Source organism: Elephantulus edwardii, unplaced genomic scaffold (assembly GCF_000299155.1).
Source record: "Elephantulus edwardii isolate Elephantulus edwardi_28Jun2011 unplaced genomic scaffold, EleEdw1.0 scaffold00100, whole genome shotgun sequence".
NCBI classification, from domain to species: domain Eukaryota; kingdom Metazoa; phylum Chordata; class Mammalia; order Macroscelidea; family Macroscelididae; genus Elephantulus; species Elephantulus edwardii.
The window spans coordinates 367784-392521 of NW_006399850.1; the positions used below are offsets into that span (position 1 = coordinate 367784).

The following is a 24738-nucleotide window of genomic DNA, read 5'->3' on the forward strand; positions in this document are numbered from 1 at the left end:
CGCTGAGACTTTAAAGGCAACCCAAAGACCCCTGGATGAGCGCCCCCAGGAGAAACAAGCTTGACCACTATGCCATCATCAAATTTCCCCTGATCACAGTGTCAGCTGTGAGAAAGATAGAAGATAACAACGTGCTTGTGTTCATCGTGGATGTCAAGGCCAACAAGCACCAAATCAAACAAGCTATAAGGAAACCTATGACACTGATGCGGCCAAAGTCAACACCTTGATTAGGTCTGATGGAAAGAAGAAGGTCTTTGTTTGGCTTGTTCCTGCCTACGATGCTTTGGATGTTGCCAACAAAATTGGGATCATCTAAACTGAGTCCAGCTGACTAATTCTAAATATAAATTTTTCTCACACACACAAAAAAATTATTAATTTGTTGCTGTTAAGCCAGTTCTGACTCACAGTGACCCTCTTAAGACAGAAGCAAACTGCCTTCTACTATTTGCAAGAGCAAACTGTAGACATCTTTCTTACATGGAATGGGATGATTGATCTGAATTGCTAACATCTGGTTAGCAGCCAAGTGCTTCATCAGTGTATTACCAGGGCTCCTTTCATCTAGGAATTTTTTAGTACTTTATGAATACTAATTAACCTTCACATAAGGGTTAATTTATTGGTCTGAATCTTACTATAAAATATAAACTTTATTTTATATGGATAATTTGAGGAACAAAGAAGTGGACTGTACAAGATTTCAAACTGACCTAGAAGTTAAACTGCAAATAGTATGTGAGACTTCTGTTCGCTTACTTGATTCTAAAAGCCTTGAACAATTCTGTGCTGTGGATATTCTTTTTTTTTTCCATTTCAATAAGCATAGCTACTCACATAGACTTTATTAATTCAAAATGTACATAGATAATGCACAATTAAAGGTCAGAGAGCCCAGCAATTCCTTTGCTGGGCCGAGGTACATATTCAGATCAGCATACTGTGATACACTGAATGATACACTTAGGCTTTTTTAAAGCCTTTTAGAATAGGATAGATGTTTTCAAATGCTTCGTAGATCTCAGAACGTTCCTTGGCACCTTCAAATCGGATCTGAATGGTACAGGAGGAAAGTGCCCTTCGTTCTCCTGCAGAGCATCTGGTGGATTCAAACCATGGGACTGTGGATATTCTTAAGCCTCTAATAATATTCAATAACTTTTATATACTTAAAACTAAAGTTCTACAATTGTAAAAACTGGGTAGAGAAGCAAGAGCATTTTTATCAATATGTTGTGGTTGCTGGGTGCCACCAAGTCAATTTTGACTCTAGACAGACAAAGTGGAACTGCTACAAAGGAGTTTCTAGCCTTTCTGTACTTTTTTACAGGAAGGAACACTAGTGACACAGTAGTTAAATACTTGGATTCTAATAGAAAGGCTGACAGTTCAACTCCTGAGCTGCTCTGTGGAAGAAAGATTTGGCAGCTGGATTCCATAAAGATCACAACTTTGGAAACTCTTTGGAGCAATTATACTCGGTCTTACATGGTCACTATGAGTTGGAATCAACTCCATAGCAACATGGATTTTGTTGTCTTGGTGTCCCCCCCACCCCCCATTTTATTCTTTATCAGAGCAAATCATTAGATCTTTCTCCTGTGGAGGCATTGAGGTACAAGTGAACTACCAATTTTTCAGTTAGTGGCCAAGCACTTAATAATTGCACTACCAGGGCTACTTTATAGCAATATAAGAATTAGAATTTTAGATGTCCTGAAGCCAGTGAAGAAACCATAAACCAGTACTTAAGCCAGAAGGCTGTGATATTAACCTCTATTATGTGTCAATGTTTTTAGACAGACATTTTTAGAATATTGTAATAGACGTATAAACATTTTGACACTAAAAATATTGGAAAGGAGACATATATACCTGAAGACCTGAGAGAGCCTCTTGAAGACTTGGTACAGTAATTAATAATGATCCTTGTTTCCTCACATGATGGCTGATATATTCCCAGGCTCTATAAGATATTAAAAATGGATTTTAGATTACCAGACACTGTCAAAGGGAAAAAAATTAGAAAAAGAAAGTGCAGCTTAGGTAGCATCTTAGATATCTGGAATAAGTTAAAAATTTTGTCAGGAGGAAATAAGATTGCGGTTTTGCTTGTTTTTTGTTATTTTTTAAAGTATTTCCAATATGTAAGTCACTGCAGAATTGTATAATTCTAGCAGTAATTTCCAGTATTATTCTTATCACCAAGGATAAGAATTACTCAAAGGCACATAACATCAGCATATTTAAAAAAACCTAATTGCCATCTAGTCAAAGAACTGAGTCAGAGCTGACCCTCCAGTGTTTTTTCATACACTGTGTATAAATCACACAGGAGGAAATTGCCCATCTTTCTCCCATGTTGCTGCTGGTATATTTGAATGAACTAAGAGTCATCTTTGAGTTAGCAGCACAACATCCTACCAACAACACCAATGACTGGTCAATACCAGAATAGAGGCAAATATACTGAAACTGCATCTCACATACTTTGGGTATGCTGTCAGGATGGGCCGGTCCTTGGAAAAAGACACTATGCTGGGGAAGATGGAGTGTCAGAGAAAGAGAGGAAGACCCCTAACAAGATGGATTGACACAGTGACTGTAACTGGGTTTGCATGTCAGAGACCTTGAGGACCGTGCAGGATAAGGCAAGGCTCCAATCTGTTATTCATAGTGTTGCTGAGTTGCAGTTGCTGCTATGGCACAAAACACCACCATCACTTAGGATATTGATCTTTAAGAGCTCTAGTTAATTTATTTTTAAGATGTGCCATAGCTTCAAGAGTGGTCCAGTGGGCTTGAGTCGCTCTAATGCCTCCCCCTGAAAACCATCTCAGTAGCTTAGTCCCTGCTCTGTGGTAACCATGTGCAACTGAAAGGCAGTGATCAAAAATGTAAACATGTAGAGAAGATGTAACTGAACTTGGTGGAATGTGAGACCCAGGCATTGCAGAAATATAACATAGAGAAGGACGTCGTGGCCCACATCAAGGAGGATGACAAGAAGTACAACCCCACCTGGCACTGCATCGTGGGGAGAAACTTCAGTAGTTACATGACACATGAAACTAAGCACTTCATCTATTTCTATCTGGACCAAGTTACCATTCTTCTGTTCAAATCTGGTTAAAGCATGGACAATGCCCATACACCAAGTGATCCATCCAAAAACAAAGACCGCAGCCTAAATTACAGAGACTGAAATCTTCAGCCTTGCTAAGGGAATGCCTCCATCTTTGAACCTTTATTGTGTTTTGTATAGGATTTTCCTCTGTACCAGTTTGTTGTAGTTAGAAAGAAATTAACAAATTAAAAAAAAAGTTCTATTATTTATAATCTCCAATTTTCCTTAATTCACATTTCATATATTTCACATTCTGATTACTAATGGATGTTTGCAGTTATACTCATTGAGTCAGGCCAAATCAGAAAATGAAAGTCTTAGAGTTTATCCACCTACATCAATTAAGGCTGACTCTTTTTTTATAAGGAGAGAGGTCCTCCTCAGCCATATTTTGAGTGTCTGTCAATTAAGAATATCAAGTTCCAGCACTGTATTGGACAATGTTCTGCTGTTACTCATAAGGTGCAGCAGTTAATGGATGTTAAATTCCTATGACTTTTGTTCAAATCAGCATTATTAAACAGGGACAGGGCTGAGACTGTTATAAGTAGAGGTGGGGAAGAGTCATAAGGAAAAATCATAGAGACAAACATCAAGCAAAGATTAACAAGAAGGATAAAATATAAAGATCAGGAGTCTCAGCGTGGTCAAAAAGTTACTATACAGGATTAAAAGGTTGAAAGTTTGCGTTCCCCCTGAAATGCTTCTGAAGAAAGGTGGTCTACTTTCAAAAGCTCAAGTCACAGAAAACCTGAGGAGGACAATTCTACTCTTACACACATGGGCTCCCTTGAGTTGGAATTAACTCCATGGCAACTGGTTTCATGTAAGCTCTTTAAATATAACATCAAAAGTAAAGTCATACTTTATTTGGCTCCCAATGTGGTTTTGATGAAAAACACATACTATGCCATGGACTGCCAAAAAAACAGACAAATCTTGGAGGATGTTCTTTGAAGGCAGGGACAGCTAGACTTCCCCCTATCAGAGGAAGCTATCAGAGGAATCAGTCTCTGCTGAAATACATCATGCTCAGAAAAATACAGGTTCCACAAAGGAGAGGAAGACAATGAGATGGCTACAGAAAGTGACTAAAATAATACGCCCTACAGAGATAGTGAGGATGACACAGGACGGGACAGGGTTGTATTCTGTGGTACATAGGTTTGCTATGTGTTGACGCAGGTGACAACAATATTTGGTGGAAGGGTTTTTGACATGACACTTGAGAAGGTAAGTGGGACAAGCTAGTTTCAAAGCAAAATGGAATACTGCTCACATATGTTTGTATGTTCAATTGTTTAACCTTTAGTACAGACATGACCTAGATTTCTAAACTGTGTACAAATAAGTCTTGATAGAGTAGTAACCATCAAGCAAAGCAGAGATGTACATCCCCTCTGGTGGGCAAGAGCATCACTCATATTTTTGTTATAGAGACAGTTGGTAGGTTTAGTGAATTCTGGAGCTTAACAGGTAAAATAGTAGAGTTTTTTTTTCTTCTCTTGGGTTAAATCTAAAATCAGATGGTTCGTTTAATAACAAATCCCATTGCTTGAGTTAGGGTTATTTGTTATTCTTAAATATGACACATATACAAGTATATTAAATAAGAATGAAGAAGCTGTGCATATTGTGTGGCTGGGTATGGCTCTAAATATAGTATCTGCTGTTTTTAGTAAACTTTCATTATAGCACTTGCATCTATTTTACTTATCTAAACTACAAAGAAAGAACCATTAAACTAAAAATTGTTCTGCAAACCGGCATATTACCCAGTAATGGTATTCAGCTCAATGGCACATAACAACAACAAATTACAAAGAAAGAACCCTTAAACTAAAAATTGTTCTGCAAATCTGATATATTACCCAATAATGATACTCAGCTTATTCTGAAGCTTAAGCCTTTTCTTCTATTATTAGTGATGGACTGAGATTTTTTTTAATATACTAACACCTTATTTAGATTATAAGCTTTTGAAGATTAAATGTGATACCATTTATTTTCTTTGAAGAATTAATATAGGTGAATTGTAAGAATTACCAGAATGATTCTAGTCTTTTAATATCCTACTATGACTTCTTAAATTACTCCCATATAGTCATTCACAATGAAGACAATAAATTAACTATGAGTCTAAACTATATTTAGAATTCAAGACTGAACCAACACACGTAAGTAATACCTATGTGGTGAATAATAAAGTCTTTGAAAGATGTAGCAGAAAAATTTAAAAACAATTCAAACATACTTAAAATTTTATAGTTTTAAGTTTAGCAACAGCTTTAACTATTCTTCAGCACTGAAATCTTTCTATAAAGGACCTCTTAAAAGTTTAAGTTTTTTTCCTTAACATTTCCTATATAAACTTAGTATTTAATTCTCTAACAATTATGTAATATTTGGGCTGTCATTAATTTTAAAAAACAATAGGTTAATTTTACTTTGTTCACTGGAAATTATGTTATAAAAAGACACTATTATTGAAATAACTATATTCAAAACTCAACTATAATGAGATGATGTTTTTTTGAACCAGACGAAAGATCAGTTTTCACAGCATGAACCAAGTTATTTCAATAATATTGAATATTTTCAGGGGAGCTCTGGTGGCCTAGTGGCAAGAAGCTGCAACTACAATCCCAGAGGTGCACGGTTCGAATCCACCAGATGTTCTGCTGGGGAAGGAGGGGCAATCTCCTCCTGTACCAGTCAGATCTGATTTGACGGTACATGTACACAAAAATAATAAAATTTTTTAAAAAATAATATTGAATATTTTCATCCTGTTTTCCCTTTCTCCAGAACAGACCGATTTGTTCTTTTGGCAGTCCAATACTCTTTTCCAACACTGCAAATAAAATAGATTAATGATTCTTGTATCATTTTTAGTCATTGTCCAATATTTCATAGTGGCCCTAATTTAATAGTAATGGGTATGACTGCGTATGTTTGTATCTGAAAGAATGCAACAGATAAGAAGGTGACAAGCATTCAAGATCCTATTGTGTACTATTACAGTATATAATAATGTACATTGTTCATTTTCTGTAGTTGAAGTGTTACTGATTTATTAACCCAAATGTTTTAGTGTAACTCACTTTCACACTTATGGAAGGAGCTGTGCATTCTGCATCCAGTATATACATGTCACTAGAATAAGTAAGAAATCAGCAATCCTGACTTATCAAAAAAATCAGCATCTTAGACTAAAGTTCTTGTTGTTAGGTGCCATCAAAATGACTAAAATTCACAGAGCAACGGGTCTGAACCTTCCCCTGTCCTGTGCAATTCTCACCATTTCTGACACACTTGAACTCACTGTTAGAGTCATTGTGTCAATTCATCTCATTGAGGTTTCCCTCTCTCATTCTGAATTTCCACTCTTACCAACATGTTGTCTACTGGAATTTTCTAGTTAGAGAACTACAGAAGAGAGTCCTAGTGGTACAGCTCATAGGATGCTGTACTACTAACTCAACAGCTGAGCCTCTCTGGCAGTTTGAACCTGCCACTACCTCCAAGGGAAAAGGACCAGCAATCCTTTCCTTTATGGTTCACAGTCTCAGAAACTCAAGAGAGGGTCAACTATGAGTCAGTTCCAATTTTAAAGTGGGTTAAGCATTAAGCCGGTAACCAAAACATCACTAATTTAAACCCATCAGTTGTTACATGGGAAAATGATGTGGCTGTCTGCTTCTGTAAAGATTTACAGCCATCAGGAGCCAAGAAGCTGTGCTGCAACCCTAAAGGAGGGCAGTTCAAATCCACAAGACGCTCCACTGGAGAAGAAGTAGCAATCTCCTCCTGTGTCGGCTGGATCCGATTTGATGGTACACAACAAGAAAAAAAAAAGATTTACAGTCATGGAAATCCTATAGTTAATTATACTACAGAGACTCTAGGGTTGCTATGAATTAGAATGGACTCAATGGCAGTAGGCTTGTTGGGATATGGATAGGTTCTGATGGGCCATAAAGCATTACATTGTGACAGGGAAGTCAGATTATTTGTTAGTTTTATCTGAATAGTAGAACAAACTCCAGGAACCTACTGTCACTACCTAAAGCACACCTTTTAAGTTGAGTAATTAATATTGTTTTCCAAGATACTGTCCTTATATCTGGTTTTATATTAATTTATGTTTTTTGTTATTGTTAAGTGCCTTTGAGTTGAACCAACTCACAACTAACTCTCCAGCAGGTTTTCAGAGGCTATATATTGCATGGGAGGAGACTGCCTATCTTTCTTCCGCAGAGTATAGTATATTTGAACTGAAAACCTTTGGGCTGCCAATGCAACTCCTCTCCACTAGGCTCCCTATATTCATTTATCAGCATCAGTAGGAATGATAGAAGGAGAATTGATGCCTTTGGGTTGTGGTGCTGAAGACAAGTATTCAATATACCATGGACTGCTAGAACAAATAGCTTCATCCTGGAGAGGGTGAAACAAGGCTGCTCCTTGGAGGCAAAGATTCTAAAGCTCCATTTGATATACTTGGGGCATAATACAAGGAGGAACTAGTCCTAAGAGAGGGACATCATGCTTGGGAGGGTGGAGGGACAACATAAAAGAGGAAGATCCTGGATGAGATGGATTGACTCAGGTGCCTAGGGTAATGAGGGTGGGTGTATTGGAGACAATGAGGTTGGCATAGGATAGAGCAGGGTTCAGAGCTGTTGTACAAAGGGTCATTATGAGTTGCAACATTATCATTTTAAGATAGCATAGCAATACATGTTATTTAATAGAAAAGAAAATTGAGGGAGAAAAAGGGTATAAGGGCCCCTGGGAATTAGTGTCTTATGCATTCCTAATTGCTAAAAGTTTCTATTTAATATTTTGCAAAATGGACAATATAATTTGGTTTTACAGTATACTGTGTTGTGCTGCTAATCAAAAAGTTAACAATTTGAATCCATGAGCTACTTCACAGAAGGAAGATGGGCAGTGTCCTTTCCTAAAAACTTACAGCCTCAGAAACCCAGTGGAGGGTTGCTATGTTTGGAATAAACCTGATGACATTGAGTTTGGTTTTCTGCATACACTATATTTCCTTATCGGTATAATCTCAAAGTTCAGGTTGTTTTTAATACAAAAACATTTCTACTGTAACAATCTTTATTCATGTCTTACTGGATAAATTTTTAATGATACGTTTCCTGCTTGAATGAGTAACATACCTGGCTTGTTCTGCCTCATTAAGAAAATATTCAAACACATTATTCATTATAACAACATCAGCATTTTGCAGAAGTGAATCCTGGGTACAGATGTCTGCGTGAAGCACCTAAAGAAGAATGAGCTCACATAAGTAAAAAAAAGCTGATATATCACACACAAAAAAATCACACAAGAGATCATGAGGATAAAAATGGATAGGGCAAGGTTCTGATCACTTGTTCATAGGCTTGCTACAAGTTGCAGTTAACTTGATGACACTGAATAACAACAATAGTATTTCTCTTGGCTGCCATTAGGATCATTAGTGAAACAATAAAAATTTTTCTATTAGTCCTCCATTCCTAAAAGAAGCTCATTAAAAAAAAATTCCCTTTCATAACAAGGAAAGAGATAACCCAGGACATTCATTTCCCCCATAACCAGAGTTTTGTATCATTTACAATTCCTCCTGCAAGCTCAGAAAAAGAAAATAAATTATGAGCATTACTTAAGTCTTTTCCTTATTTTCAACATACATAGTTTAATTAAAAACATATACATTTCTTACTATCATATACAGATTTTAAAAAATGTGGCTAACAATACTATAGCTGACATGAAGAAAAAGAAGGATATCTACTTATTAGTAAAAGTAGGTAGGAAGAGAAATATGCATGAGATGAAACTTTACAAATAAATTTTTATAACTATTTTAAAATACTAAGTGAGTGTGTTCGCTTTGGCAGTACATATACTAAAAGTCAAACAATATGGAGAAGATTAGCACGGCCCCTCCGCAAGGATAACACACAAATTTGTGAAGCGTTGTATATTTTTCTTTAGTCATCAACTATGACCTTCCCACCAACAGGGAAAACTATATCCACAAAATTGGCTGTGGTGGATGTGTTTTGCCTTAAGAGTGTGGTTATTAACAAGATGGCTGGCCTTCTACAACACCAATTAGGAGATGTCCCTCAACATTGCTGACCTCATCTAAGAAGGGCCATCTGTCTTGCTATCTAGCCCTGGCCCAGGGTCCAGTCCTAGAAGGCACGTGCAGGAGAGGGGGAGGGAAAGGAGCCAAGAGTTGGATATATTGTCTTTTCCCCCCCCTTTAAATAAATGCCACTTTTCGAGGGGGAAAAAAATTAAATGAGTTCAATCTGTTTCTACCAAGATTGTTAAAAAAGATTTTTCAGCTCTAGTTCAGAAGAGATTTGACTAAATTATGTTATATAACAAATTAAAAAATACATATTTAAAATAGTACCTTTATTCGGTCAGCAAACTGGTACTTTTTAATGACCATTTCCTGCAACTGGCAAAAGTCTTCATTCATTTCAACTCCATACAGTTGCAATGCTGAACTGTAAAGATAACCCTAAAATATTTACGGTGGAAAAATATTAACTTTTAATTAAGTTCATTTCCATTTGTAATTTAAAAAGTCAAAATTTTAAATATCAATTAATACAGTAAAACTAAAGTGAAAGATAAATAATAACATTGTGTAGTCTCTGTGAAACAACCTTAAGAACTTAAAGACTCTTACTGATAAGGGACTTGATTACAGTTTCTTTTATTCAAAAGTAGCTGTATTTTAAAGACCGATCTCTTATTTTTCCTGGTAAAAATATTTAACCAATAAAGTTTAAAATGAGAAAAAAGATGACAGATTCTTTTTGATAATTCCTTCATTAAATCACATGGGGGAGGGGGGAAAGAAAGGAATTACTGTGGGAAATAGAGTAAAAAAATTCCAATCTGTATCCTGAGTAAATCATTTGAGAATCTGGAGTATAAGAAGAATGTGACATCAGGACTGGAGGAAAATTTATCAAAAATCTGCATAATGTAGATGACACAAGCTTGTTGATCAGAAGAGTACTTCAAACACTTGTTGAAGGTGATCAGAGCATCACACTCTGATACTCGAGCAAAGTAGCCTGAGGCCTAGACTAGTTGAGTTTGGGAAGTTAGTTCAGAGTCAAGAATTATGTCAGATAGCCAACTGGTTAATAAGGATAACTGAGAAGTGATTATATATTTGTATTTTATTGTTATCATCTAGCAAAGAAAGAAATTTTATTAAGGGAAAAAACCCCCATCATGTAGAGGTAGTTAATTCTGGGACTGGATTAGTTAACCCTAGAAAGTTTCCAAGCTAGATTAGTTAGTAAAGGTATAGTAGTTAAGAGCAAATAGGCAGTTAAAATGTATTAAAGCTGTCAGAAGGCAGGAAAGAAAAGGCACAAGGGTTTAGAGGAAGGAATAAGGTGCCCTACAGCTGTGCTTATTTCTCCAACCTTTTGGCATGGTGCCTGGGGGTGGAGGGGAAGAGCTATATATTGGTATTTATCTTTTTTTTGGGGGGGGGGTAAAGTAACAAAATAATAATAACCTGGAAGGAAAGAATAAGTCAAACAATTTCCTGAAATTTAGATCAACTTATATTTACACAAAAACCAAATTTGTATCTGTTGTTCACTCATCATGGATGTTACATTAAACTGCATATGTAGCTATTAACATTTTGCTGACTGAAATCAGTACTCAATTGCTAGAAAATAACAATATATTCAAATTTATCAAAGCTGCCACCATGATTGAAGAGCCACAATTATTTCAACTTTATTCTTTTCTAATCAGAAAACAGACAAGAGTGGATTTTTAATAAGGTAAACAATCCTAATCTTCTAAGTTCTTTAAACAAAAACCATCTGAGATTTCGTCTTTTATATTACAGCTTTCTTTCAAAACTACACAATAAAAGTTTTAGCAATGAAAAATAATCATTAAAGAGTTAACTGTTTCTGTTTAGAGCAGGCAACAATCCCTGTTTCTGGCATGAGCCTCTACTGCTGTTGGCCACATGTTTTATCAAGTCTGTTAATGACAACCAGAAACTACATTTTAGTTTTTTGATAAAATCAATTAAGTACTTTAGAAATGCTGATGATTTAAATTAAAGGAAAAATAATTACATTCAAACTTTAGAACACAGCAAATGGGAGGAAGAAGTGTCATTGAGTTGGCTTGCAGGTGAGAAACTGTATGTAGAAATGTTAACTGACTTGCTTATGGCTATCCAGTGGTTTCCCAAGTCAAGTAACCCATTTGTAGTTTTCCAGGAGCTTTCTCTTATCAAAACTCAGCATAAGCTACTTAGTACAGTACAAAGAAAGAGGTTACAAGGGCAATAGTGACTGATAAAATAACAAAGTGTGTTGTTGGTATTGTTCATTTGTGCTGCAGAGATAAACTACTAAATAAAGGAGATCAGGCAGCTGGTCTTTGAAAGAACAAAGTCAATTATTTCCATTAAACAGAACTGAAGTGGCAACCTATGCAAAGCAATGTTAACCTTAATATTCTGTTCCTCCAACAAACAAAGCCAACCTGTCACCTTGGATGGTAGCAGGCAATTTCCAAATGTTGAGTATAATCATAAGCTGGACTTTACCCCATAGAGAACTGTGCCAAGTCTGGAGCCAATGTCAACCAAGATCTTTCCTGACAGATCAGGGAGTACATGATTATATATAAACTTCAATTCCACAAGGGAGAAAGAATGAGAAATAAATCCTGGAGAATTAAAACAGAGTGAACAGTCACATTTTGCTTGAGTCTTAATCATTCCATTCTGTACTTCTAATTCTTTAAACTACATTTACAAAATAATATTCATGTGTCTGCCCCAATTCCCACCCTTAATCAATGACAGCTGTCCATAAGTTATTTAGAAAAAACATTAATGTGATCATGTCCCACTCACCGACTCCACACTGTATTACAAAGAAAAAAATTAAGTCTCTGATGGCCTCTGGGGAACTGACTCTGATGTCTGTCCTGGCCTCTAAATCCTTCTTGTCTTATTGCTGCTTGTGCTACATTTGGTTTTTCCTCCTTCTCCCTATGACGTGCTACTCCCTGGATCTGCTTCCTAAATGCCACACCACCTGGTTCTTTCTACTTTTTCTGAAGCCAGCTTTTAGCAACACCATGTCCTGCTGCACAGACTTAATCAAATGAATGACTCCATCCCTGGAGTTGTACAGTGTGGCAGTTCTGAACAACTTAGAGTGCAGGAGAGGCTTGTATACAAAGGTTAAGAGATCTTCCTAGATTACTTTTCCCCCCTTAGTTTAACTTTCACTTCTAGCCTTCCATTCATCTTCTCACTCTAATTTCTATGATGAAATATGTAGGATTGCTTGACTAGTTTCTCTCTGAGGTAAAAGTACTGCAAACTCTTTCTATATTATGTTTTGTATAATATAATGGTAAGGAAAAGGAAAATCTTAGTAAAACCAACAGTGACAAAGAAAATAGATGCAGGCAGGCCAATTCTTTGGGAGAAAATAAAGTCTGTGGCTACATCTCAACAGTAACTCTTGGAAGGCAGGTGTTAACCATCATAGTTCTTATCTCCTTAGAATCCTCATGCTCACTTACCTGACTGCCACACTAGACAAGGCCAGGGTCACTGAGGGAGGTTAAGTTCCATAAAGTGACAACTTTTCAGATTTGTTATAGTTATGTGACCTGACCTAGGTAACCAATTCACAATCTGATTTTTTTTTTTGGAAGATACAGCATAATATTAAAAAAGATAACTTCTCTATAAATTTAGATCTGGTTTATATAGTATCTTAGTTGTAATAATTCATCCCTAGTTCTCTATCTGTTGTTCAAGATAGCTCTGATATAATAAGTCCTGAAGGAGTTGGGCTGCTAATCCAAAGACCAGTGGGTTCCACTACAGAAAGATGGGCAATATCTTCTTTTGTGACTTATAGGCTCAGAAACCCAATGGAGAGTCAGCTATGAGGTCAATTCCAACTTGATGGTAATAAGGGTTTGAATTCCTGTTATTCTCGTACAACTTTTTTATTCTATAAATTGAAATACCTCAAGTAGAAATCAGACATATTATCTCAAAATAAATAAAAAAAAATTTAATCTCAAATTATATCAGCATAATCAGTTCATAAAATGTTAGCAACATATTCCCAAATTTGATAGTGTTTAGCCTTTTGAAAATGCCTTCTAAGACCAATAATGCAGGTCAAGACTACTGTCTTGAGCCAGTAGCCCATTCCAAGCCATTAACTCTAAATCTGAGTGAGCAAGGAGATCGAAATAATCTGTCTAAAGCACAGCCTAGACTAACACATCCATTTTGAACAAAGAATGAGTTAACAGAAAAGTTTTTACATATTAGCACCAAGGACTCAGGCTGGTTTCTTGTTGTCGATGTATGTGCTACATCTGTGGGGTAGGAGACAAAAAAGACCTTCTTTCATCAGAGTTGGTCTCTGTTATGGTCTGAGGAAGCTCCACAGGGTTGAATGAATCATGGCCTGGATAAATTCTTCCTCAAGATTGTCTGTCTTTTCAATTCATGCTCATGCAATTACACCTGATCACCATCTAACTTCTGAAGTCTACTTTATATGGAAAACGTTCAGCCTTCTTGGCAGGAATACTTTGCATGGTAAATATATCTGCATTATGCTTTATATAACAATATCTTCCGAGTTTAAAGAGCATGAACTGATTGCTCTGTATTTACTCATACTTCGTTAGTTTTTAGACCTGAAAAGACACATGTTGTTAAACAGTTTCTAGATGTAAGATCTCTTCTATTGCTTAAAAAAAAAACCACTGGAGGGTCAGCTATAGGTCGATGGTACACAACAATAGGTGCAAAAAGCAGACATGCCCTCGTAGAAGACAGCAGCCTTTCTAGATACCAAAAACTGCTATTTATTTTCACAGACAGAAATATCCTGCAATGACTTTGTTACATGTTAGATTTTACTTTCAAAAAACATCAGATGACTTGGTCAAGAATCTGCATATGTGTAACACACAAGAAGAATGCACTTATAGTCAGTCATCAAGTTTGCATACTTCAATGCCTACTTAAAGGTGCTGTTTGGTGTGAACCACACACCATGCAGTAGTTTCTGCTCATTTTTCCTTCTTCACATAATGAATCAATAAAGTCTTCATCATAAAGGAATGCATCAACGTGAACTGTGGGTTCTGGCTGCTGCTGTATCTGGTGGAGAGAAGAAAAACATCAAAAGAAACAAGTACAAAGAAGTCTATTTTTATTGCTAAATAAGGCAAAACAGCAGTGGTTCACATGTTAAAATCCTGAACATAACAAAGAGCACAGACAGACAAGTTTTGCTTATTCAAGTCAATAACTCTACTCTCTTTCCTTTTCTTTCTGAGATACTAGCAAGTTTTCACTTGACCTGACATGATGCAAAACGTGGCTAGAAGAAATGTAACATTTTATTTGAAAGGGATGTCAGAGATCATCTTGTCCATGCTGTTTTATAGATATGTATTTTTAAAACAATATTTCTTTTAATATTTTGTGTTTTGAGTGCAGAGTAAATATGGCCCAATTGTTTCATGACAGTGTTTACTAAGTGTTTTCACCATGTGGCAACATTCACATTCATTCCATTCTGAATGTTTCATTCTAGTAATCTGATTTATTTTCCCTCTACTTGGTCTCATATAGATTTATTTTAAAAGTTGCGGGGAGCTCTGGTGGCCTAGTGGGAAGGAGCTGCAACTACAATCACAGAGGCGCACGGTTCGAATCCACCAGATGCTCTGCCGGGAAAGGAGGGACAATCTCCTCCTGTACCAGTCAGATCTGATTTGATGGTACACTCACACACAAAAAATAATAATAAAAAAAAACCAAACCACAAAAAAAAAACCCCATTGTGGAAGGAAAGACTCCCAAAACCCATGGGCTGCTTAAAAAAAAAAAAAAGTTGCATAGTACTCACTGTAACATTGGTGTGTTTTTTTTTTATGAGCCAATCTTTTATTTAGCTGTACCTAAGCAATATAAAGACAAGGACATTGACACTCAGATAATACTATTAGTAAAAGTGGAAGAGATTAAATTGATCCAGGTCTGAACCTTTACCTACCCATTAAAACATATACAGAGACCAGAAGGAAAGTAAAGAAGATCAAAAGTTTGATTTATAGGCCAACTCTTAACATGCAATGACTCCTTCATTTTACGTATTTGCTATATCATAATACTAACACACTTTTATTATTGGTAACATGTACACTGTATTAGAAATGTTTTACTCAGTTTTTATGTTGCCCATTCTTCCTTTGAGAATTCACTCTGAGTTACTAGTGTTTACTAAGATTTGAAAGGTGTCATGGTGGCACAGTGGCTAAGAACTTGCTGCTAACAAAACATTAGCTGTTCGAACTTACCGTCTACCTCACAAAGAGAGATGTAACACTGCTTTCCTAGAAACTGGGAAAGTCCGCACAGCAATTCTACTCTCTCATTTAAGAAAAATATGAATCAGAACTGATTTGTTCACAATGAATTTTTACTAAGATTTACTGTGTTCACAAAGTACAAAGCACTATTAAGAATATACAGGTTTTAGCTCCTGTGCTCAGAAGTTTGTGTAAAGGATCATGGGGAGGATTGCTGTATCCAGATCAATAGAAAAGAGATGATTTGGATGAGGAAGTAATATTCATAACACATGTTTCCCACAAAAGCTGGAATTTAAAGGAAGATGAATGGGGTGTTTTATGGTGAAAAACACAAGAACTAATTCTAGGAATAGAAGAATAAGCAAAAAAAGGTGCAATGAAAAAGCAAGAGAAGGAAAGAGAAAGGTGAACATCATCCTTGATAAGAGTAAAGGAAATGAAAAAGAGAAAACCAGGATAATGTTGGGATAACCAGATTACTACTGGGTCTCCCATCTTTATTTCTCCCATGCTTAATAAGCAGGACACATTAAAAATATTTGTTAATAACTATGAGATATCATCTCACTCCAACAACAATAGCAAAGTTCAACAGGGCAGCAAGCAACAAATGCAGGCGAGACTGTGGAAAGATTAAAACTCTTATTCACTGCTGGTTGTTGTTGTTGTTATTGTTATGTGTCACTGAGCTGCTTGTGACTCATAGCGACTCTAAGTACAAGTGCCCTAAACCTTGCCCTATTCTGTGCCAACCACAATGTCTACGATACACCAACTTCCACTACCCCAATCACTGAATCGATCCATCTCCTCAAGGGTCTTCCTCTCCTGCGCTGTCCCTCCACACTCCCTCTCCAAGGACTGGTCCCTCTTTGCAGCTTGCCCAAATTATGTCAGACGAAGCTTCTGAATCCTTCACTCCAAGGAGCAGCCCGGTTTCACCCTCTCTAGGACAAATCTGTCTGTTCTCCTAGAAGTCCATGGTATATTCAACACTCTTCTCCAGCACCACAGCTCAAAGGCATCAATTCTCTATCATCCCTAGTCACCGTCCAGCACTCTGATGCATACCACACAATTACGAAGACTATGGCCTGGATCAGGTGCACCTTAGTCTCCAGACTGACGTTGCTCTTCAGTACTCTGGAGAGGTCTCTGATAGTTGACTTTCCCAATGTAATTCATCTCTTAATTTCTTGGTTGCTGGTACCAAGAGTGTTGACTGTGGAGCCAAGTAAACTAAAACTGTTAACTATCTCAATCTCTTCACCATCCATACTGATGCTGCCATTGGTGAAAATCTTTGTTTTCTTGATGCTGAGCTTCAGTCTGTATTGAAGGCTGCAATCCTTGACTTTCTGCATTAAGTGTTTCAGGTCCTCCTCAGTTTCAGCAAGCAGGGTTGTGTCATCTTCCACCAATCCTGATGCCATATTCCTCCTTGTACAGCCTAGAATCCTGGATGATCTGTTCTGCATACAGACTGAAAAGGTATGGAGATGGAATACATCCCTGGTTGACCCCCTTCCCAATTTTGAACAATGCAGTGTCTTCTTGCTCTGTTCTGATGACTGCCTCTTGGTCCAAGTATAGATTTTGAATAAGCACAATCATATGTTCAGGGATTACCATTCTTAGAGTCAACCACAGCTTGTGATTCACACAGTCAAAAGCCTTTGCATAGTCAATGAAGTACAGATAGATATTCCTTTGGTACTCACTGCTTTCTGCCAAAATCCACCTAACATTAGCTATAATATCCCTAGTACCATGGCCTCTTCTAAACCCAGCCTGCACATCTGGCAGTTCTCTGTTGATGTGTTGCTCCACTTGTTTTTGGATAATTTTCAGAATCTTGCTTGCATATTAATGATATTAATATTAATGATGTTGGTTTTGTTATATGCTGTCGAGTCGCTTGCAACTCATAGCGACCCTATGTACAACAGCCCTAAACCCTGCTCTATCCAATTGCACTGCGTCTGACACACCCATCCCGATTACCCCAGTCACTGAATCAATCCACCTCATGGAGTCTTCCCCTCCTCGTTGTCCCCCCACCCTCCCACGCATGATGTCCCTCTCCAAGGACCGGTCCCTCCTTACAATATGTCCAAAGTATGTCAGACGAAGCCCAAGAATCCTTGCCTCCAAGGAGCAGCCCGGTTTAACCCTCTCCAGGATGAATGTTTTCTTAGTAGTCCATGGTACATTCACTCTTCTCCAGCACCACAGCTCAAAGGTATCCATTCTCCTTCTACCCTCCCTAGTCATTGTCCAACTCTTTGATGCATAACAAGCAATTGCAAAGGCCATGGCCTATATCAGATGCACCTTAGTCTCCAGAGCGACACCACTGCTCTTTAGTATTTTGGAGAGGTCCCCAACAACAGACTTTCTCATTGCAATACATCATATTAATGATATTGTTTGATAATTTCTGCACTCTGTCAGGTCACCTTTCTTTGAAATGGAAACAAATATCGATCTTTTCCAGTCAGTTGGCCAGCTGGCTGTCCTCCAGATTTCTTGGCACAACTTAGTGAGCACATCCAGGGCAGCGTCTGTTTGTTGAAATATGTCAACTGGTATGCTGCCAACTCCTAGAGCCTTGTTTTTTGCCAATTCTTTCAGAGCAACTTGAACTTCCTCCTTCATTACTACAGGCTCTTGCTCATATGTTATTTCATGAAATTCTTCTGTGTCAGCCAATTCCTTCTGGTTCACTGCTGGTAGGAACGTAAAATGGTACAACCACTATGGAAGGTGGTCTGGCACTTTCTCAGAAAGTTGGATAAAGAAATAGCATTTGATCCAGCAAGTCCATTACTGGGAATATACCCTGAAGAAATCAGAGCCACAACTCAAACAAATGCATGCACACCCATGTTTACTTCTGCATTATTCGCAATAGCAAAGAGATGGATGAAACCCAAAGACCCATCAATAAATGAATGGATAAAAAAACTGTGGTAATCCACACAGTGGAATACTATGTAGCACTGAAAAACAATGAAAACAGTAAAACATTACACAACATGGGGGACCTTTGAGGACATTATGCTAAGTGAATTTTCTCAGCCATAAAAAGATAAAAATTAAATAACACTGCTGTTATAAAACAGTATAGACATGGGGGGGTTGGAGAGGGAATGGCAAAAGAGTGAATATCATGAATACTGCATTAGAACAGATGAGAGAGAAAACTGTTTGAAAGGAATATATTATTATGCATTACATGTTTAAAAACAATTTGGAACAAGAGGTGCATTGCAGGGTAAGCTAGGGGAGAGGGAAGGATGGGAGAAATGTGCAACAAGGAATAAATAAAAGAGAAAAATAATTTGTTATATGAAAGACTAGAGAGTGAAACATTGAAAAGAACACGGATACGGCTGGAGCAAACCACAGTTTGTTAAAAACCAACCAACCAACAACAACAAAAAGAACCCCTTTACCAATAATCGAAAAAAAAAACCACTTAAAACTTATAAAGCAAAATTCAGGATTAATTAAACAAACAGTAAAGATTTATGAGAAAAAAATGATTATTTTTGTTGTTGTTGTGTTTCATTCATGTATAATGCTTTTTTAAAACCCTTGTTCCCTCCCTCTACCCATCAATATAAAAAATGCAGAATTCTCTTTGAACCATGTTCATGGTAAGGATTTTTTTAAGTTTAGTTAAATAAAAAAAGAAAGAATTAAGGGTTAATATAGAGAATGCTTTGATGGCCGAGTAGAAGGAGTTGTGCTGCCAACTCAAAGACACAGGGTTTCAATTCACCACCTGCTCCTTGGGAGAAAGATGGACCATCTCTTCCTGTGAAATACTGCCTTTGAAAATCCACTTGAGAGTCACTTTTGAGTGAAGTCTGACTCAGTGGAACACATCAACATCATCATACAGATTTGAGATATTACTTATAAAATAACCATTATGTTGTAAATTCCATTAGAGCTAGAACCATATCCTTTACTCAACAGTTCTCTTATAGAGCAGCTGTTCCGTAAGTGTTGAATTTTCATAGGCAATCCTTTGAAACAGTAAGAAAGAAGAGATTCAAGCCAAAGCTCAGCTGTCAAGTAAAGTGCCAGTAATATGATGGTATAAAGAGACCACAAAAATTAGGAAAAATAAAGTTAAGAAGGCAACTAGGAGATACATCATTTTAGCAACAGAGAGGCATATGAGATGATAATCAACATGATAAAAAAAGGATTGATGAGATTATTTCTAAAACTAGTAAACAATGTAAACTTGGCCATTCCCTCTTATGGAGTGGTAGGGAACAATGTCACAATAATAATAGCAGTGGCAATAGTTGTTGTAATAGTAGCCAAAAAACCCCAAACCCATTGCTGTTGAGTTGATTTTTAACTCCTAGTGATTCTATCAGCCAGTATAATTAATTAATAGGGTTTCCAAGGTTTAATCTTCATGGAAGCAGATTGCTACATCTCTTCTCCATGGAGCAACTAGGTTTCAAACCACCAATCTTTCTGTTAATAAGGTGGGTACTTAACCATTGCATCACTGGAGATACTCCTCTTCCTCCTCCTACTAAAATAGCCAACATATACAAAGTACTTCATATCTCCCAGGCACATTTAGAAGAACTTTTTCATATGTTAACTCATGAAAATCTTCTATTATATTAAATAGTAACTACAGTTAATATTCTCTTTTAAGGTTCCTGGGGTGGACAAGTTAAATAACTTGCACAGCATCACAAAGCTAGTAAATTATTTAATCCAGGCAGCAAGTTTTCAGAATTTTGTTTTTTAATGGAATACTGGTGTTTACTATATGTACTATAAAATGTACCCACTAGGGTAATACGATTCAATGATTTTTAGTAAATTTTTAAAGTTATATAACAATTCAATTTCAAAACATTTCCATTACCCCAAAACATTTCACCATGGCCACTGCAATCAATCTCTTCTCTTGCAAAAGTATTTTAAACCATGCTATGCTTAATGGCCTTAATTTTTAAAATCATGTTGTTGTTGTTGTTATGTGCCGTCGAGTAACTTGCAACTCATAGCGACCCTATGTACAATAGCCCTAAACTCTGCTCTGTCCTGTGCCAATCGCACCTTCTCTGACACTTCCATCCCGATTATCCCAGTCACTGCATCAATCCACCTCAGAGGGCCTTCCCCTCCTGTGCCGTCCCTCCACCCTCCCAATCATGATGTCCTTCTCCAAGGACCGGTCTCTCCTCACAACACGTGCAAAGTATGTTAGACGGAGCCTCAGAACACTTGCCTCCAAAGAGCCACCCGGTTTAACCCTCTCCAGGACAAATCTGTTTGTTTTCTAGCAGTCCATGGTACATTCAATACTCTTCTCCAGCACCACAGCTCAAAGGCATCAATTCTCCTACTCTCCTCCTTGGTCACTGTCCAACTCTCCGGTGCATAACAAGTGATTGTGAAGACCATGGCCTGTATCAGATACACCTTAGTCTCCAGAGAGACACCACTGCTCTTCAGTACTTTGGAGAGGTCCCTAACAGCAGACTTTACCACGGCAATGCACCTTTTAATTTCCTGGCTACTGGTGCCAAGAGTGCTGACTGTGGAGCCAAGCAAACTAAAGCTGTGAACAATTTCAATCTTGTCACCATCCATCCTGATATTGCCAATTGGCCCAGTGGTGAGAATCTTTTGTCTTCTTGACATTGAGCCTCAGTCCATATTGGAGGCTGCAGTCCTTGACCCTCTGCAGTAGGTGCTTCAGGTCCTCCTCAGTTTCAGCAAGCAGGGTTGTATCATCTGCATAATGCAGATTGTTGACAGATCGTCCACCAATCTTGGCCCCACGTTTCTCCTCATAAAGCCCAGCCTCCCAGATAATCTGTTCTGCATAGAGGTTGAAAAGGTATGGAGATGGATGCATCCCTGGCGTACGCTCTTCCCAATTTTGAACCATAGAGAAGCTAAATAGATGTGATCTAATCACAGAATTTGAAAAATGCTGACATCAATGGCAAAAAGAAATTACCTTCCTAGAAGTTACCTGTTTTTAATTGGAAGGTGATGGTAAGATTGACTTTTTATGTAAAAAGAAGAGGAAAAGAAATTACAAAAAATGGAAATATTAAACAAATGTTTTGTTGACAGGGTGTATATAAAAAGTTAAAGAATTCCTTTTCTGTAGGAAACTTTCTTCTATACACAAACTTCTGTGGAAAAAACTTGGATCTTCTTTAAAACTGATTATGGGTAGAGATAAGTGAAAAACACACACACAAACAAATGGCTGACTGATCATCTTTTAAATAAAAGCCAGGTCTTTTCAGATATAGCTAAGTTTATTCTGCCTCACTACAGCTGTTGAGCTTTATAGAATTTTTATGATTTGTTGGTCTCCCCTATGATCTTAAACCTAAACGATTAAACAAACTATTTTCCACTACTATCCAACAGGCTCAGGGTCAATGATGACAGTTTGAAGGCTAAAGTATGCCGGATTCAGGCCATAGTCTTTTTAATCACTTGCTATGCATCTGAGAGATATGCAATGAATAAAGATGAGAGAACTGATGCCATTGAGTTGTGGTGTTGAAGAATACTGAATATCCATGAACTGCCAAAAGAACAGATATGTCTTGGAGTAAAGTGCAGCTACAATGCTCTTTAGAGGCAAGGCTGGTGAAACTTCATTTCACATACTTTGGACATGTTACTAGGAACAGTTATTTCTTGGAGAGTGACACTATGCATGGAAAGATGGAGGGTCAGCAAAAGAGAGGAAGACCCTTGATGAGAAGGAATAGACACAGTGAATGCAGCAATGAGTTCAATGTGTCAGAGATGGAAAGGATGGCACAGGATAGGACAGGATTCAAATCTGTTGATCATATAGTGGCTGTAAGTTGTATTTGATTTGATAGCACCTAACAACAACCCAACAGGCATTTTCAAGTAATTCTTCTTCACCACACTGATACCACGCTATATTCAGGATTGCCTCTAAGTTATACTCATCTTTTTCCCTTTTCCCCCTCAATATTATTGTTAGATACTGTCAAGGATATCTCACACTGACTATGAACCCTGTCCTATGCACACAATCGCTGACACACTCAAGCCCATTGCTACAGTCACTGTGTCAATCCACCTGGTTGAGGGTCTTCCTCTCCTTTGCAATCCCTCTACCTTCCCAAGTATGATGTCCCTCTTCAAGAAACAGCCTCTCCTAGCAAAGCATTCTGGATGCACCTTTTCCAAGATATATCTGTTCTTTAGTAGTTCATGGGATAGTCAGTATTCTTCTCCAACATCATAATACAAAGCCATCAATTCTTTTGTCATCTTTATTCACTGTTCAGCTCTCAGATGTCTGAAATGGCAAGTGACTGAAAAAACCATGGCTCAAATGAGGCATATCTTAGTGCTCAAACTGACATCATTGCTCCTCAATAATCTGGACAGACTCTGACTGCAGACTTTCCCAGTGCAATATATCTCCTGACTGCTGATACCAAATGTATGATTGTGGGTTCAAGTAACATGAAGTTATCGACCGTTTCAATCTTTCTCCTCTATCATTATGTTGTCCAGTGGTGAGAAATTTTGTTTTCTTGACTGTAAGATACAATACATAATGAAGGCTTAGATCTTCTGCAACAAGCATTTCAATTCCTCCTCATTGTCCTGTGCATATCAAAGGATATTAATGAGTCTTCCTCCAATTCTGATGTCATATTCTTCTTCACAGAGTCCAGCTTCTTGAATAATTTGCTTGGCATACAAACTGAATAGGTATGGAGAAAGGTTACAACAATGATGCACACATTTCTTAATTATATGTTCCCTTGCTTTGTTCACATAACAACCTCTTGGTCTAGGTTTCACATGAGCACAAGTAAGTGTTCTGGGATTCCCATTCTTCTCAATGTTAGCCATAATTTGTTATGATCCACACAGCCAAAAGGCTTTGCATACTCACTAAATCATAAATAGGCATTCTTCCAGTGTTCTTTTCTAATGCTTTTTCAAAAGCCTGGTTCAAATTCACTTTATTCATGACATTTTTCTTGGGATTACTTCAGCTGCCACATGATCCTTTTCTAAATTCCATTCACTTTTACAATCTATGTGGCTGTTGTTACGTCTCATCAAGTTGAAGATGACTCATAGCAACACTATGCCCAACTTGGAACTCTACTCTATCCTGAGCCAATATTACTATGTCTGACACGCCTACCCTCACTGCTCCAATTACTGTGTCAATCCAACTCATCTGGGGTCTTCCTCTCTTGTGCTGTCCCACAACTCTTCCAAGCATGATGTCCTTCTCCAAGGACTACTCCCTCCTCATAACTTGCCCAAAGAATGTGAGGCAGAGCTTCAAAATTCTTGCTTCCAAAGAAAAGTTTGGCTTTTACCCTTTCCAGGACAGATCTGTTAGTTCTCTTGGCAATTGATGGTATGTTCAATACTCTTCTCCAGTGCCACACTCAAGGCATCAGTTCTTCCTCTGTCATTGTGCAGCTTTCTGATATGTAACAGGTCACTGCAAAGATTATGGCCTGGATCAGGCTGACATCATTGCTCTGTCCCACTCTGGAGAGGTCCTTGCCAGTATAATTTCCTAATGTAATTTGTATTTTGATTTCCTGACTGCTGGTACCAAGAATGTTGATTGTGGAACCAAGCAAGCTGAAATTTTTAACAATCTCAATCTCTTCTCCATCTATCATAATGCTGCCAACTGACTCTGTGTGAGGATCTTCGTTTTCTTGATAATGAGCTTTAATCCATATTATAGACTACATTGCTTGACCTGCTACAGCAATGGTTCAGGTTTTCCTCCGTTTCAGCAAATAAGGTTGTGTCTCTGTATAACACAAGTTATTGATGAGTCTTCCTCCAATCCTGAGGCCACATTCCTCCTAATAAAGTCTATCCTCCCGGATGATCTGTTTGGCATACAGATTGAAAAAGTATGGGGACAGGACACATCCCTAATGCACTCCTTTCCTAATTTTGAACCAGGCAGTGTTTCCTTGCTCTGTTCTGATGATTATCTCCTGGTACAAGTTTAGACTTTGCATGGGCACAATCAGGTGTTCTGGGATTCCCATTCTATTCAACGTTACCTGCAATCTTTACTGATCCATAGAGTCAGGTGC

General features: G+C 37.6%; 1 protein-coding gene and 1 pseudogene across 1 annotated transcript in view; one reads left to right on the forward strand and one right to left on the reverse strand.

Annotated features, from left to right (window-relative positions):
* Positions 1–24738, reverse strand: part of LOC102856204 — a 62247-nt gene that overhangs the window by 2259 nt on the left and 35250 nt on the right. Inside the window, exons 3-7 of the mRNA XM_006891576.1 lie at positions 14231–14369; positions 11766–11887; positions 9573–9683; positions 8320–8426; positions 1879–1969 (exon numbers count right to left, since the gene is read on the reverse strand). Coding sequence (XP_006891638.1) covers positions 1879–1969; positions 8320–8426; positions 9573–9683; positions 11766–11887; positions 14231–14369 — 570 coding nt within the window. The remainder of the gene's footprint in view (positions 1–1878; positions 1970–8319; positions 8427–9572; positions 9684–11765; positions 11888–14230; positions 14370–24738) is intronic.
* Positions 2871–3136, forward strand: LOC102872047 (annotated as a pseudogene).